General features: G+C 52.7%; 1 protein-coding gene across 1 annotated transcript; it reads left to right on the forward strand.

The window, feature by feature from the left end:
• The first annotated feature begins 911 nt into the window (after nt 1–911).
• On the forward strand, nt 912–14,303 carry IL17RE (interleukin 17 receptor E). Its single transcript, XM_036870198.1, is given in 21 exon segments — nt 912–963; nt 4,330–4,452; nt 5,072–5,168; nt 5,431–5,590; nt 5,685–5,824; nt 6,741–6,825; nt 7,742–7,792; nt 8,757–8,932; nt 9,013–9,060; nt 9,143–9,191; nt 9,366–9,514; nt 11,513–11,600; nt 11,722–11,790; nt 12,356–12,565; nt 12,650–12,748; nt 13,230–13,252; nt 13,254–13,308; nt 13,311–13,372; nt 13,374–13,715; nt 13,717–13,764; nt 13,766–14,303. Coding segments are annotated over 21 exon segments (2,106 nt in total). The 5' UTR covers nt 912–958; the 3' UTR covers nt 13,793–14,303.
• The last annotated feature ends 366 nt before the right edge of the window (nt 14,304–14,669 follow it).

The following is a 14,669-nucleotide window of genomic DNA, read 5'->3' on the forward strand; positions in this document are numbered from 1 at the left end:
AAACGTAATATCCATGTGAAACAACTAATGAACACAGTATGTAATGATGTGGAGCAGAGAAGTTAAAAATAGAAGTGGGAAAGAGATCTGTGAACTAAAGGCCCTTTCACACATAAAAGTCTGACACAGTAAATATTTATTGCATGAAAGATGTGTGGCGCACATGTGCTTCCCTCGTGGCGCAGTGGTTAAGAGTCCGCCTGCCAATGCAGGGGACACGGATTTGAGCCCGGGTCCGAGAAGATCCCATGTGCCACGGAGCAACTAAGCGCGTGCGCTACAACTACTGAAGCCTGCGAGCCTAGAGCCCGTGTTCCGCAACAAGAGAAGCCACCGCAATGAGAAGCCCGCACACTACAACAAAGAGTAGCCCCCGCTCGCCGCAACTAGAGAAAGCCTGCGCGCAGCAACGAAGACCCAACGCAGCCAAAAATAAATAAATAAATTTATTAAAAAAAAAAAAAAGATGTGTGTCCTTTTGCTCTTACCCACTTGACTTTATCGTGTCTGGATGATGCCCAGATCTCTAACTGTGGGTCTCTGCCCTTTCCAGAGTTATAGTCATTCTGTTCTATAAACATTAGGTATGGGGCTTCCCTGGTGGCGCAGTGGGTAAGAATCCGCCTGCCAATGCAGGAGACCTGGGTTCGAGCCCTGGTCCGGGAAGATCCCACATGCCACGGAGCAACTCAGCCCGTGCACCACCACAACTACTGAGCCTGCGCTCTAGAGCCCATGAGCCACAACTACTGAGCCAGCGAGCCACAACTACTGAGCCAGCGTGCCACAACTACTGAAACCCACACGCCTAGAGCCCATGCTCTGCAACAAGAGAAGCCACCACAATGAGAAGCCTGCACACCGCAACGAAGAGTAGCCCCTGCTCGCCGCAACTAGAGAAAAGCCCGCGCACAGCAACGAAGGCCCAACACGGCCAAAAATAAATAAAAACAAAAACATGAGGTATGTACTCAGTCTCTATTAGGTACTGGCAGTACTTCTAGGTACACAACCTTTAGATGTCCTGATTATCATTTCAAACTCTGCGTGTCCTAAACTTAACTCTTTGCCTTCTACCTCATATTCATTCCTCTTCCTGCATCCCTGTGTGCAAGTGAGTATACCAAGAGTACAGCTCTGGATCATCATTAAGTCCCTACTATGTGCCATTGTTTTTTTTCTTTTCTTTCTTTACTTTTGGCTGCGTTGGGTCTTTGTTGCTGCGCGTGGGCTTCCTCTAGTTGCGTTGAGCGGGGGCTGCTCTTTGTTGTGGTGCGCGGGCTTCTCATCGCGGTGGCTTCTCTTGTTGCGGAGCACGGGCTGCAGGTGTGCCGGCTTCAGTAGTTGTAGTACGTGGGCTTAGTAGTTGTGGCTCGTGGGCTCTAGAGCACAGGCTCAGTAGTTGTGGCGCACGGGCTTAGTTGCTCCGCGGCATGTGGGATCTTCCCAGACCAGGGCTCGAACCCATGTTCCCTGCATTGGCAGGCGGATTCTTAACCACTGCACCACCAGGGAAGCCCGATGTGCCATTATTTTTTGAACCACCAAAATTCCTTAATCCTTTTCAATATTAAATATTTTCACTGTGAGAATCAAATCAGAAGATAAAAGGAGTCAAAAGAGAAAAGTATTCTAGAATGGAGCCAAGTTTCTCACTTCACACACCCAGCATTAGAAAACACATTATCGGTATAGATCTAAACCATTGTGGGCTAGGTGAAATTTAGGGGGAAGACTCCCTAACCTGTCTTTAGTATGGCCAGACCACCCTTTTCTCCCTTCACATCTTGCTGATTTGTTTGCAGTGATGGACTTCAAGGCCAAAAGACAGAACTGTGTCAGGCAGGCCCTTTTGGGTTCCCAGGAGCAGAGGAGCAGTGGGAGGAGAGGCCATAAGGATGGTAGAAAGAGAAATGAACTGTGAGAGGATGGCAGAATTGGAGCTCTTTGGGCTAGAGACCTTGACCAAATCATTCTCCTTTCTGCTTCCTTATTTCTCTCTTTATGAAATGAATAGTTCTGACTTACCTGTCTTGTAAGGTGGTTAGGAGGATCAAATATGAAAGTGCTTATGAAATGTGAACTAGATAAACTGCTGCTTAGATGAAACATCATAATTTACATTTATTCAACTACAGAGCACCTATTTCACGACATCCATTGCTAGGCACTGGAAAAACATAAAGATAAGAAAGGGTCTTTCTAAGGAACTCAAAAGCTAGAGGGTATTTTTAGGATAATGGGTACAATGGGGTCTTTAGACAGTGGACCTGAAGACTTAAGAACTAGAATTGGCCTGAACATAGGTATGATCAAGCTACTGAAAGTGCAGAGGGATAATAACAGTCCCAAGATACCTTCACCCAGTAGGTGTGCCCCAAACTTTCTACGGTGTGTGTCACCAAGGTGAGGGCTGAAACGGTTGAAATGCTCCATGAGCAGGAGGAAGCCATGGGACGGCGTGGAGGGTCCCCACAGAGAATGGAGCCTCATCAGCATCGGAAACCACAGGAAACCAGGTCAATGCATGGGGCCCACTCCCTCAGCTCCAGGGCTCAGCTATGCGACCTGGGGCTTCCTGAGCAGACTGTACTGATTAGTGGATCCTTGAAGCTGGAGGCCCTTTGGCAGAAGTGCTGGAACTGGCCAACGGGTAGAGAGAGAAAGCTGGACACTAGTCCTGAAAGTCAGCCAGGTGGGAGCCAGGATGCACAGGGGGACGTGTGAGGTCTACGTGCATCCTATAGTGCTCTTTTGTTCTGCCCAGCTCTAAGTGGTGCATCAGTCACCTCGGTCTCCAGCACCCACTGCAGAGAAGTGCTTGATAGCTCTGTCAGTCTTCTAAGTGAGAGGATGAAGCACGTGTCCAGGGGAGATTCAAGGCCAGGAGCAAGCTAAGGGGCGGGTCTGATCTGCAGGGTGTTGCAGGAGTAGGAGGAGTTAAGAAGTGGGTGCAGCCCGCCATCCAGCCCCCTAACCCTGTGCCGGCCTCTTTCCTGTTATTTCTCTGCCAGAGCAGGAGCCCCCTTGCCTTCCAGGTAGGGGAGTAGGGTTCTCTGGGGGGCAAGTGTCCTTCAGTCCCTCCACTTGGAGGAGAAGGAATGTGGCCTGGCCGGCTGGTTGGGATTGAGGAGGAGCTTTGGGGCAGGGCGGGGCAGGGGCAGGCTGAGGCAGGGCTCCTGCTGGCACTGCACTCCCTGCTGCTGCACGGCAAGGCCCTGCCACCCACCTTCAGGAGGTGCAGCCATGTTCTGGATACCCTGACCCCTCGGAAGCCCATGGGGAGCCCCGGACTGGCAGCCCTGCTCCTGTCTCTCCTCCAGCTGCTCATTGGCCTGTCTGCCGCTGCTGGTGTTGGCTGCCCCTACCTTCCCAGCTGGAGCGCCCTCTGTCTGCTGGCCTCCCACGTGGTAAGGTGTGCCTGCTGCTGCTGGCTGGGGACACCTGGCTGGCACAGGCTGGTAAAGCTCCCCTCTCTCCGCCTGTCCTTTCCTGCTACCCAAGTCCCTGAGCTCTGATGGCAGCCTCAGTGTGTTCTCTACACCGTCTTGAAGGGATAGTCAAGGTCCTGGTGCACTGAGGGCCTGGGCAGGGTGGAGCTGGGAAGAAAAGAGCCAGAGTGGATGGGCTGTTGGCTTATGCGGGCCTCGAAATTAGGTGATGTGAGGCAAAGACCCCAGGGAGAATGCTCCTCGTGGGAATACCTACTAATTACACTTCTGTCCTTTCTTTTCCCTACTGGGCCCTGTGCCTTCAGGATGACAGTTTCACTGGTGAGTCGCATTCCCTGCCCTGCTCCTCTTCCCCATTCTTCCATTCTAATTTTTGGTTCTCAACCTGGGAAGTAGCATAGTATCAAAGAAAAAACACAAGGTGAGCCTGGATTTGCATTGTAATTCTGCCACATACTCCATGCATGGCTTCAGGCAGTGCACAGTTTCTGAGGGGTATAGCAGCACAGTAGAAATGATTATACAATGAAAACAGTTGTCCCTGAGCTGTGGGGAGGATTAAATGAGAGTCAGGTAAATCTCCAGGCACTCTCCCTTAATTGGTCCCTCACCAGTCAGTAATACAACAATGATCCTTCCTGTTTTATGGTACATTTTGTTATACTTTGTAAGGCATTTTCCCACGCATTATGTTACTTGATCTTGACAGCAGCTCCACTTTATGAATGATGAAGCTGAGACTTAGAGGAGTCTGTAACTTGCCCCAGGTCAGTCGGCCAGGATGTAAGTGGCAGAGCTCAGCCTCAAGTCCAACTTTCCTGAGGCAGGAGGGAACTCCTGGGACCTTACCATTTGATTTCCTTTTCATCGTTCACAGGAAGGTCCGCCCAGATTCCTCGCCATACCCGATGGGCCTTTACCCCCTCCCCAAAGCCTTGGTGTGCTTGGCTCTGCCACTGTCCCTGCTGTTGGTGCCTGCATCTGGTGTCAGATCCTTCGGGTATGAGAAACAGTCCTTTGGGCCATTCTTAGTGGAGATGGGAATTGGGGGAATTTGGGGGGGCCCCTAGGCTGACGCTAGTAAAACTTATCCTACTAGAAGAGATGTTTGTCCTGTTGTCAACCTCAGCAGAGACTTAGGCCCTCCTAAAATAGCATGCACCATGATTGATATTCGTGAGTTCAGTTGTATCATTTTGTGAAGGTGTTTCTCCGTTCAGCTGGTACCAATTCTTGGGATTAAAATGTTTTAGTTCTATGAGTTTACTATTTTTACCTTCTATCTGTAAAGTAAGATCTGTCTTATTCAACTCTACATTTTCATTGCCTAGCTCAGTGCCTGGGCACACTAAATGTCCACACACTGCTTAAGAATTGACAGTTTTTAATTGTTCACTGTTGTAAATAATGCTACCATGAACATCTTTGTATATACATAGTTTTTCTCTACTTAAGAAGAGAAAAAGCTTTTTTGATTGTATCATAACTTAGGACTAAAGAAGTTTGCGATCGTTACCTTCCCTGATCTAAAATGACTGACTGTCCAACACTGGGTCACATCTCCAGGTAGGGGAGGGGCCGTGAAGGGCTGGATAGTAAATGTATCATTCCCTGTGCAGGTCTTCAGTGGGCTGGCTCCACCTCCTGGTGCAGAAATCCAAAAAGTCTTACAAGTTCCGGTTCTGTAGGAGGCACACGATGCCAGCATCTGCTCAGGTACTCTCCCTGCCAGTTCCAGCCTTGCCCTACACCCCACAGCCCTTCTCTTTCTGGCTTCTCATTCTGTTCTCCAGCCATAAAAGAGAGATGGAGAGAGTGGAGCTCAAGAAGACTATTCTGTCCATTACGCAGTTAGGGGCACTGAGCCTTAAAGGTTGAGCAGCTCGCCTGTGGTGCCCTGGATTCCAGAGACAGGAATAGAAGCCAGAGTTCCTGATTCCTGGCCTGAGGCCAGCCCAGCCTTGCTCTCTGCCTGCAGAGGAAGCTGCTAAGTAGCCGTTGCCTGTCTGAGAAGGGCCATCACATCTCCGTCCCCTCCCCAGACACCTCCCACAAGGGGCTGCGTTCCAAAAGAACCCAACCTGCAGATCCAGAGAAAGGGGACGTTCTCTCCAAACGTGGCTCACAAAGGCTTGGAGGTAGGCACATCGTGTGACTGGAGATGGTGGAGCCAAGTAGTGGTACCTGTGCTAAGGCCAAAAGACAAGGCCACCAAATCCCCCTTCTCCCCAGGGCCTGAGTTCTCCTTTGACTTGCTGCCTGAGGCACGGGTTATTCAAGTGACCGTTCCTCCAGGCCCTGAGGTCAGTGTGCGTCTTTGCCACCAGTGGGCACTGGAGTGTGAGGAGCTGAGCCGTCCCTTTGATGCCCAGGTATGGAGGGCCATCTGCCTGTAAAAGCCAAATCACACAGGGCTGGAGTGAAAGGACCTACCCATTATACAGATGGGGAGACTGAGTCCCAGAGAGAGGTGGTGATTGTCCAAGACTTCCTTACAAGTCTGAAGTGCCTAGCATGAAGACTTCTTTGGTCTAGGCAGAGAACGCAGGGGGCCTTGTCTCCTGGCAGGAGAGGAAGGAAAGGGCAGGCAGAGACCTGGGGCAGCCATGAATGCCTAGCAGAGAAATGGATATGGCACTTACCCCCAGTGAGAGGACCCTCAGTGAGATTCAGGTTGCATTAAGAGGATTTTTCAGTTCCCCCAAGAAGCTGTTCTCCTGAGAAAATAACAAAATGGTCACAGCTGTTTTGGTACCCTTCCATCTCCCTCTCTTTTGTCACTGCTCCTCAGAGAATGAGATGTCCCCTATTCTTCCAGCCTAGGCCCTGACACTCCACCTCAACCTCCAGTTGTCACGGATGCCCTTGTATACAGTTGGTACCATTTGAAGGGACTGTTGCTGTGCCCGAGTCCCTCAGTTCTCCACATTTAAAATGGCGATGATGCCTCCCAAGATCACCATGATGCTAGCATTTAATTAATTGAGTTGGTGCTTCTAGCACCTAGCACCCTCCCTGGCATATAGTAGGGGCTCAATAAATGTATATTCCTTTCCCCATCTCCTCCCCCCCCCCACATTCCATATATTGAGACACCTAGAGCAGATGGTCAGATTACAGGGCAGAGACCCCCTGAGAAGAAATTTCTCAGAGAAAGAAATGTCTCAGATAAGAGGAAAGGTAGGGTGTGTGGTGACCAAGGTCCCAGTTTTCTCCTGCCGTTTTCCAGGGTGCCTCTGCTCTTTCTCAAGCCCCTCTTCTTCTCTTCCTTTGCTGCTTTGTCCACAGAAAATTGTGTCTGGGGGCTGCACTGTAGACCTGCCTTATGAATTCCTTCTGCCCTGTCTGTGCATCGAGGTGAGCAGAGGAAAAGGTGTGGGTGGTCCATAGCTTCACTCCTAGGCCACCCAGATAACACCACTGGCCAAGCATATCTCCACTAAGTCAGGTTTTAAAAGGGCTGGTGTTAACGAGATGCTAGGGAAGACTGGTGCCAGCCTGACAGTGAGGCATACACAGAGCCAGGGATGGAGGTGTCCTGCTGACCATGGCACATTCCTGGGGGTGAGTCCAACCTCAGCCCCACCCAAACCCAGCTTGCCGTTGTCGAGACCCAGCCTCAGCCCACAGAGGCAGAATAGACAGCTGCCTTCACTGGGTGTTCTGAGCTGTCACAGTGGGGGCTCGTGGCCACTGCAAGGCTCCATATGGCCCCAGAAGTCTCATCCCCACTAGCCCTGCATGGAAGTTCCTCCTCCTCTCCTTGTAAGACTGAGGTGCCTAGCATAAGACTCCTTTGGACTAGACAGCAAGGCGGGGGCCTTGTCACCCAGGAGGAGACAAAAGGGAGGGTGCAGGCAGAGACCTGGAGCGGGGAGCACCTGCCGGGGGATAACATTGGGTGTTGGGCTTTCAGAGGGAGGGGCCCTATGGGGCACTCGGCACCTTAGAATCGCTGAGAGTGGAGGCCAGGGAAGGCAAAAGTTGAGGAATGTGGACCTCATGATTTGCCTCTTTGTGGGAATACATTCTCCTCTCCGGGAGAAGAGGACTCAGCCCCTACTCACTGATCTTCTCCTATAGTCTGGGTTCCTCCCTGAGTGCCACATGCCACCCACCATTGCCCACACCTCACACTTCTTCCCCTCCTCGGTGCCCTGCCAGCTCAGGCAGCTTGCATCTGGGCAAGGTCAAGCCAGAATGAGTTTCAAGTCTGAGTGATGTAAGGAAAGCCATTCCTCTGACCCTTCTTCCCTGCTCCCCTGTCCCCACAGGTGTCCTACTGCAAGAGGACACCGTGAGGCACAAAAAATGTCCCTTCCAGAGCTGGCTGAGCCTGTGAGTGCTGCTCATGTGACTCTTGTGCAACGCACAGCTTCTCTCTGTCTCTCTCTCCCCCACAGACCGTACAGGTACATGCACATACACACACACGCGCTTGCACACCCTCTATACATGTGTTGGAGCAAGTCCCAGAAGGCATGCAGGCACTTTCTCTGGAGTCAGTGGGTGCAAGTCATGGGCTACCATGTCTACCAATCAGCCTGCCAATAAATCAGAGCATGAACATTGTACTAGCACTGTTCAGAAATATCAGAAATATCCACCCCAGGAGGTAATGTCCTGAGAAGGTGGACCAGAGGACCTGGGCTCACATCACAGCTCTGCCACTTATTCTTCTCTGAGCCTCAGTTTCCTCATCTGTAAACTAATGATACTTGCCCTGCCTCACTTTCCAACTCCTTATGAGGCTGGAATTCAATATTATATGCGAAAGTGACTGGTGACATCTGTGCATACTGTTGAGCCCAAATTGCAGAGACAGGATGCTCAAACATGACAAACGAATAGCACAAAGCATCCTATGGTCCAGGGCAGGGTTGTAATTAAGGAATAGGCTGTAGGCGTGAACTCAGGGAGGGAGAAGCCCATGACGGCTGTCCGTGAGTAGAAAAGGTCTCCTAAAGGGAGTGACATCTGAGCTGGGCTCAGAAAATGTGCAGGATTTAGAAAGGAGAGGAGGGAGGGGAAAGCATTCCTGACTCTGAGAGGAACATAAGCAAAGATATGAAGATTTCAAGTTTGGGGAGCAGCAAGGAGTTGGCCAGAATGGAGGTGCAGGAAGGAGAGGAGACAGCTAAATAGAAGAGGTAACAGGAGGGGCAGGAGGAGGCATGCTCATTTAGCAGGCACCTAGGCAGACCAGGGCTGTGCCAGGCTCCTTCACAAATATCATCTCCCGATGCCCTGGGGATAGGGCTCAGGCCTCCTGGGCCTCACTCTCTGCCCCTGCTGCCTGCCCAGATGGCTTGGACTTCTGGGAGTCGGTGAACTTTACTGACCACAGCCAGCACAGTCAGATGATCATGGCCCTGACACTCCGCTGCCCACTGAAGCTGGACGCCTCCCTCTGCCAGAGGCGGGGCTGGCATACCCTTTGCGAAGACGTCCCCAATGCCACGGCTCGAGAGTCAGAGGGGGTGAGACGGCCTCCCTAGGACCTGGGTGGGCAGGGCTGGGGCCCAGGGCCCTGCTCCCTAACTCGCTTCTCCCACCACAGTGGTATGTCTTGGAGAAGGTGGACTTGCACCCCCAGCTCTGCTTCAAGGTACAAGCATGGGCAACAGGGGAGGGGGAAGGGTGTGCATGGTGCCTGGAGCTTGCTGACTTGCCATTCTTGGATTTCTCAGTTCTCTTTTGGAAACAGCAGCCACGTTGAATGCCCCCACCAGACATTCGGTGAGCCAATAAGTGACCCTGGCTGGGACCCCTTCCCACCATTTCACCCTCATGCAACTGCGGCAAAGCCAAACTCTGTCCCTGCCCTGACTTCTCTGTCAACTGCAGCCCGGCTCCTATCACCTCCCACAAAGCATCATCTATTACATGATGCCCTTTCCTACCCCCTGGCAGCTCCATCCTGGAACGTGAGCATGGATACCCAGGCCCAGCAGCTGGTCCTTCACTTCTCCTCAAGGATGCCCGCCACCTTCAGTGCTGCCTGGAGCCACTCAGGCTTGGGGCAGGACAGCATGGTGCCCCCTGTGTACAGCGTCAGCCAGGTATGGCCTAGCCAGGGCTTGGCCCCCACTAGAACCTGTTGATTAGAGCACAGCAGGTGGAGGCAAGCAAATCTCTTACATCTGGTTATTTATTTACTTGGCCAGCCTTTGTTCAGCTGCCTCCTCTGCCAGTCAGTGGGGTCTTCGATGGAGCAGTTTCTAATCCTTTTTTTTGTTTATAAATTTATTATTATTTTTGGCTGTGTTGGGTCTTCGTTGCTGTGCGCGGGTTTTCTCTAGTTGCGGCAAGTGGGCTCAATAGTTGTGGCTCACGGGCTCAGTAGTTGTGGCTCACAGGCTTAGTTGCTCCGCAGCATGTGGGATCCTCCCGGACCAGGGCTCGAACCCGTGTTCCCTACATTGGCAGGTGGATTCTTAACCACTGCGCCACCAGGGAAGTCCCTCTAATCCTTTTCGATTTTGAACCTACAGGGATAAACAGAGACAAGAGACTGGCCCTCCCACTCCCAGCTGTTCTCTGGCCCACTCGAACTCCCACCACATTTTATATTGATGCCCTCTCTTGAACCAGCTGTCCTCTACCACTACTCTCCTGCCTTCCTCCACAAGGCTCCTGGCAGAAGTTCTCTATCTTTGGGAGGCAGAGCCCCAGGAAGCTGAAGTGCTCTTAGCAGAATACTGTAAACTACTGACAGATTTAACTCTATCATGTGAACTAAAAACAGTTTGACTAGCAGACTCTCTTCTGTGTATCTGACATAAAAACCACCATCAAATATATCCGCAAAACCACAGCACCAAGCTGACTAAGCATAGCTAGCTTGTTTCAGTTCTTTCTTACTTACATGCAGCTTGTTTATTTCTTTTGTATTCTGTGAGGGCTCCCAAGCCTACAGGTGGTAGCAAATGCTTAAGATTTAAGACGAAACCATGCTTAAGATTTACGACAAAGTCATGTGGGATAACTTAAAATTGAGAGCTAAATCCATGGACTCATTTATTTTTGTGAGCTGGGAACGTCATTGAGTTTAACCATGATTTGAGAGCCACTGCATCAGCACCTGCTCACAGCTGGCTGGAGAATGGGGTCTGGGGCAGGGCTGGGGTATGGGGTACGTGGTGGAGGGTGTTTCCCAAAGGGTGGAGACTGATCAACTCTCTAACCAGCACCCAGAGCACAGGGTGAAGGCACATCCTGCCTGTAGACAGATGGCAATCAGTTCAGCATGCATTTATTGAGTGCCTACTCTGTTCCCACTCTGTATTAGGCCCTGGAGACACAAGAAGAAAAGTATATAACACAGTCCTGCCCCTAAGGAGTCCATAATGTAATAACAGCTACTACTACTAAATGAATACACATTGCACTGTGTATTTTTTAATATTTATTTATTTATTTATTTTGGCTGTGCTGTGTCTTAGTTGCGGCACATGGGATCTTTTAGTTGCAGCATGCGGACTTCTTAGTTGCGGCCTGTGGACTCTTAGTTGCGGGCATGCAGACTTTTAGTTGCCTGCATGCAGGATCTAGTTCCTGACTAGGGATAGAACCCGGGCCGCCTGCATTGGGAGCGTGGAGTCTTACCCACTGGACCACCAGGGGAAGTCCCTGTACTTTGTATTATAAAGGGGTCACCTTGCATATTCCCATTTGATGCTTTCAGTAACCCAGTAAAACAAGGATTATTATCTATCATACACAAATGAAGAAACTGAGGCTCAAGGAGAAAGGAAGTCTATCTCCATGCAAAGATCCCACAGCTAGGAACCACAAAGGCAATAGTTAAGCCTGACTTTGTTAGCTGTGGTCTCCTGACTCTACAACTTACGTTCTTTCCAATGGACAAGCTGCCCCTTCAGGTGCGTAGGACAGAGAAGGGAGGCAGCATATAATTAGCCTCCTGGTTTGTGAGCTGCTGGAGGACAGAGACAATGTCCATGCCCGCCGTGTCTCCTCAGGGGCTGGCACAGAGTAGGCAACCCAGAGTATGTTTGTTGACGAGTGCCTGATTGCCTGACTAATGTTTATCTGTGCAGCAGTTCAGATCTGGGAACGATCAGCGGGATCTGGGAATGAAGCGTGGGAAGGCTTCTTGTCAGGGGTGGCACTTGGCCCTAAGCCTGGGTAGGGTTTGGGTAGGGGTGGTGTGTAGAAAGGAGGAACACAGCAACGGGCAAAGACTCAGGGGCTGGACAGAGCCGATGTAGCCTCTATGGGGACAGTCATTCTGCTCTTTTTCCCACAGACTCAGTGCTCAAGCTCAGTGACACTAGACTCATCGTTCCCTTCCTGAGGCCAGGGGGCTGTGGTCCTGGTAAGGAATCCTGCCCTCAATCTGCATATACTCCCTGTCATCTATACCACAGGTGACACATGGGGCAAAATCCAGTCCAATAAAAATGTTTGATTTGGCCAGCACGGTGTTCACAATTGGAATATAGTGCCACCCACTTAAATATTGGGAGATGTCACATTTTAAAAAGCTGATTTCTGGCGTCTCTTGAAAAAAATCAGAAAACCTGGTGCTTTGTTTCCACATTCAGGCATGGTGATCATGGGCTGGAGCTCAGTGGTGTCTGATTACTTCAGTCAGGGCCTGTGCCTTCCACGTACTCATGGATGCTCTGGTTAACTTAGCGTTTACTTTTTTTTTTTTTTTTTTTTTGATGTGGACCATTTTTAAAGTCTTTATTGAATTTGTTACAATATTGCTCCCTGTTTTATGTTTTGGTTTTTTTGTTCCTGAGGCATGTGGAATCTTAGCTCACGGACCAGGATTGAACCCGCACCCCCCTGCATTGGAAGGCAAAGTCTTAACCACTGGACCGCCAGGGAAGGTCCCTGGATTTAACCTTCTGAGTTTTGCCACTCTTGACCTTGTTCTGTGCCCAGCCAGAGCTGGATCAGACACAAACCCTGTGCTGGAGAAGTCCCTATCCAGGGGGATTCCCCTTCACTATCCCCATGCCTCATTCAACTTCCCCTGGGAGGAGGGTTTACCCTGGCTTACAGGGGTTGGGGGGCTCTGTGCCCTCAGGTTTGGAGGTCAGATGTCCCAGTTTGCCTGAAGCACCTCCTGTGTCCGGATGGTGAGTTCTTGGGAGGGGGAGGGGAAGTGAGAGGGAGGTTGGGCACTGGGGAGCCGGGCTTGGCCTCCACCCTGCTTGACTCAGTCTCTCATAGGCTCCTGGGGCTCTTGATCCTGGCGCTGCTGGCCTTCACTACCCTACTGGGTGTTGTTCTGGTGCTCACCTGCCAGCGCCCACTGTCAGGTAAGCTCACTGGGGGTAACCTGGGATTCAGACTTGCTTGGCTCCTAGGCCAGTTGCCCCCATCCCTCCCCCGCCCAGGCTCCCTTCCGAAAGAAGCCTTGTCCCTGCCGCTGCGCCCCAGCTCTCTTTACCCAAGGCGGTGAGCCTCAGGCCCCCTAGTGGACAGGAATGGTTAAGGCAAGGCAAAGGTCCTGCAGGTGGTTCACTGCACCAGTCTCTAGGCCAGATGCTAGTGGGGCGGAAATCCAGCCTGCGCTGCACCTGGCGCCTAGCCCTCTCCTCTCCTGGGCACCTTTATCTAATTAGCCCAAGGTGCCCTATAGGCCTGTAGCTAAAGCTGCCTTGGGTACCCATCCCCAGCGCAGAGGAAGAAAGGGGGGGTGGTGGAGTTAACCCTATCATGTAGCCCTGGAGGCTGGGAGGAAAAGGGCTGGGCTGTCCCTTAGCCCCCCACCCTGTTCATCTGTTGCTTCCACCCCAGGCCCAGGTCGAGCGCAGCCGGTAACTGCTCCTGCACGTGGCGGACTCCGAGGCGCAGCGGCGCCTGGTGGGAGCGCTGGCTGACTGCTGCGGGCCGCGCTGGCGGCGGGGCGCGACGTGATCGTGGACCTGTGGGAGGGCCACGCGGGTGGCGCGCGTGGGCCCGCTGCCGTGGCTCTTTGGGCGGCACTGGGCGCGCGTGGCGCGGGAGCGGGGCACCGTGCTGCTGCTGTGGAGCTGCGCCAGCCCGAGCCCCGCCGGCGGCCCGGATGCCCGCGCCGCGCCCCTGCGCGCCCTGCTCCGCGCCGCCCCGCGCCCGCTGCCGCTGCTCGCTTACTTCAGTCGCCTCTGCGCCAAAGGCGACATTCCCCCGCCCCCGCGCGCCCTGCCCCGCTACCGCCTGCTGCAAGACCTGCCGCGCCTGCTGCGGGCGCTGGACGCGCGGACTTCGACCCAAGCCACCAGCTGGGGCCGCCTGGCGGCCCGGCCGTGCCTGCGGGGGTCGCGTGGAGCTGTGCCGCCAGCTGGAACGCGAAGGCCGCCAAACTTGCCGATCAAGGCTGAGCAGAGCTCACCGCACAGTCCGATGTCTGTGGCCGCAGGCCTAGGGGCACTGGCTGGAAGCCCCGAATGAGGCTTCTACCCTGGAATCGTTGGATGCCTCCTAGGGGCCACTGGCCGCAGAGCCTTACGCTGCCTCCCAGCCCGGGAGCAGGGCATCACACTCACTGTCCCCGCCCGTTCCCCACGTTCCGCCAGGGTCCAGTCTCTTCCTCATGCTTATGCTTGAGGGTGCTCTCCCTCAGAACCCCCAGGAGAGTCACTCTTTTCCTGAGAACTCCTCTGACCTCAGTGCTGTTGTGAGTCGGGGGTCGTCCCACTTCCTCTCTCCGAAATTCCAGAGAATAGTCTGCACGTGCTCCAGTCCAGGCCAGAGGGGTTGGGACAGGGGTTGGGGAGGCAGGAGGAGCTCTGGCAGCTCTGAGTGGGAGGGGCGGCTGCAGAGGGGGTGGGGGGACAGAAAACCCCTTTGGGAGCCAGGGATCCCCCTTTTCCAGACCGGGACCCTGCCCAGAGTGGGAGGAAGGGAGGAGGGAGGGCTCTGGACCCAGGGAAGGAGGCTTTCGCCCTGGGTGACGGGGGCAAAGGTGGGACAGTGGAGACTGAGATAGAGGAAGTTGAATAAAGGTGAACATGATGGATAAACTAAGAAACACAAGTTGCTTTTCAGTGTGCCCAGGGTGCTGAGTTGGGGGGGAAGGGTCAGCAAGACCCTGCCTGGCGGTTGTTATGCATCATTTTCTGGGCCCAAATCCACATCCTGTCTGTCATATTCTCACAAGCAATGTCTCCCTGGAAATTTCCTTGATCCTCACTGTGATTCTTCAGAGAGAAGAAAGGAAAACACAGGTTCAGAAGGGTGGTGTGGGTCCACAGTCAC

The sequence above is a fragment of the Balaenoptera musculus genome, chromosome 11 (assembly GCF_009873245.2).
Source record: "Balaenoptera musculus isolate JJ_BM4_2016_0621 chromosome 11, mBalMus1.pri.v3, whole genome shotgun sequence".
Taxonomy (NCBI): Eukaryota; Metazoa; Chordata; class Mammalia; order Artiodactyla; family Balaenopteridae; genus Balaenoptera; species Balaenoptera musculus.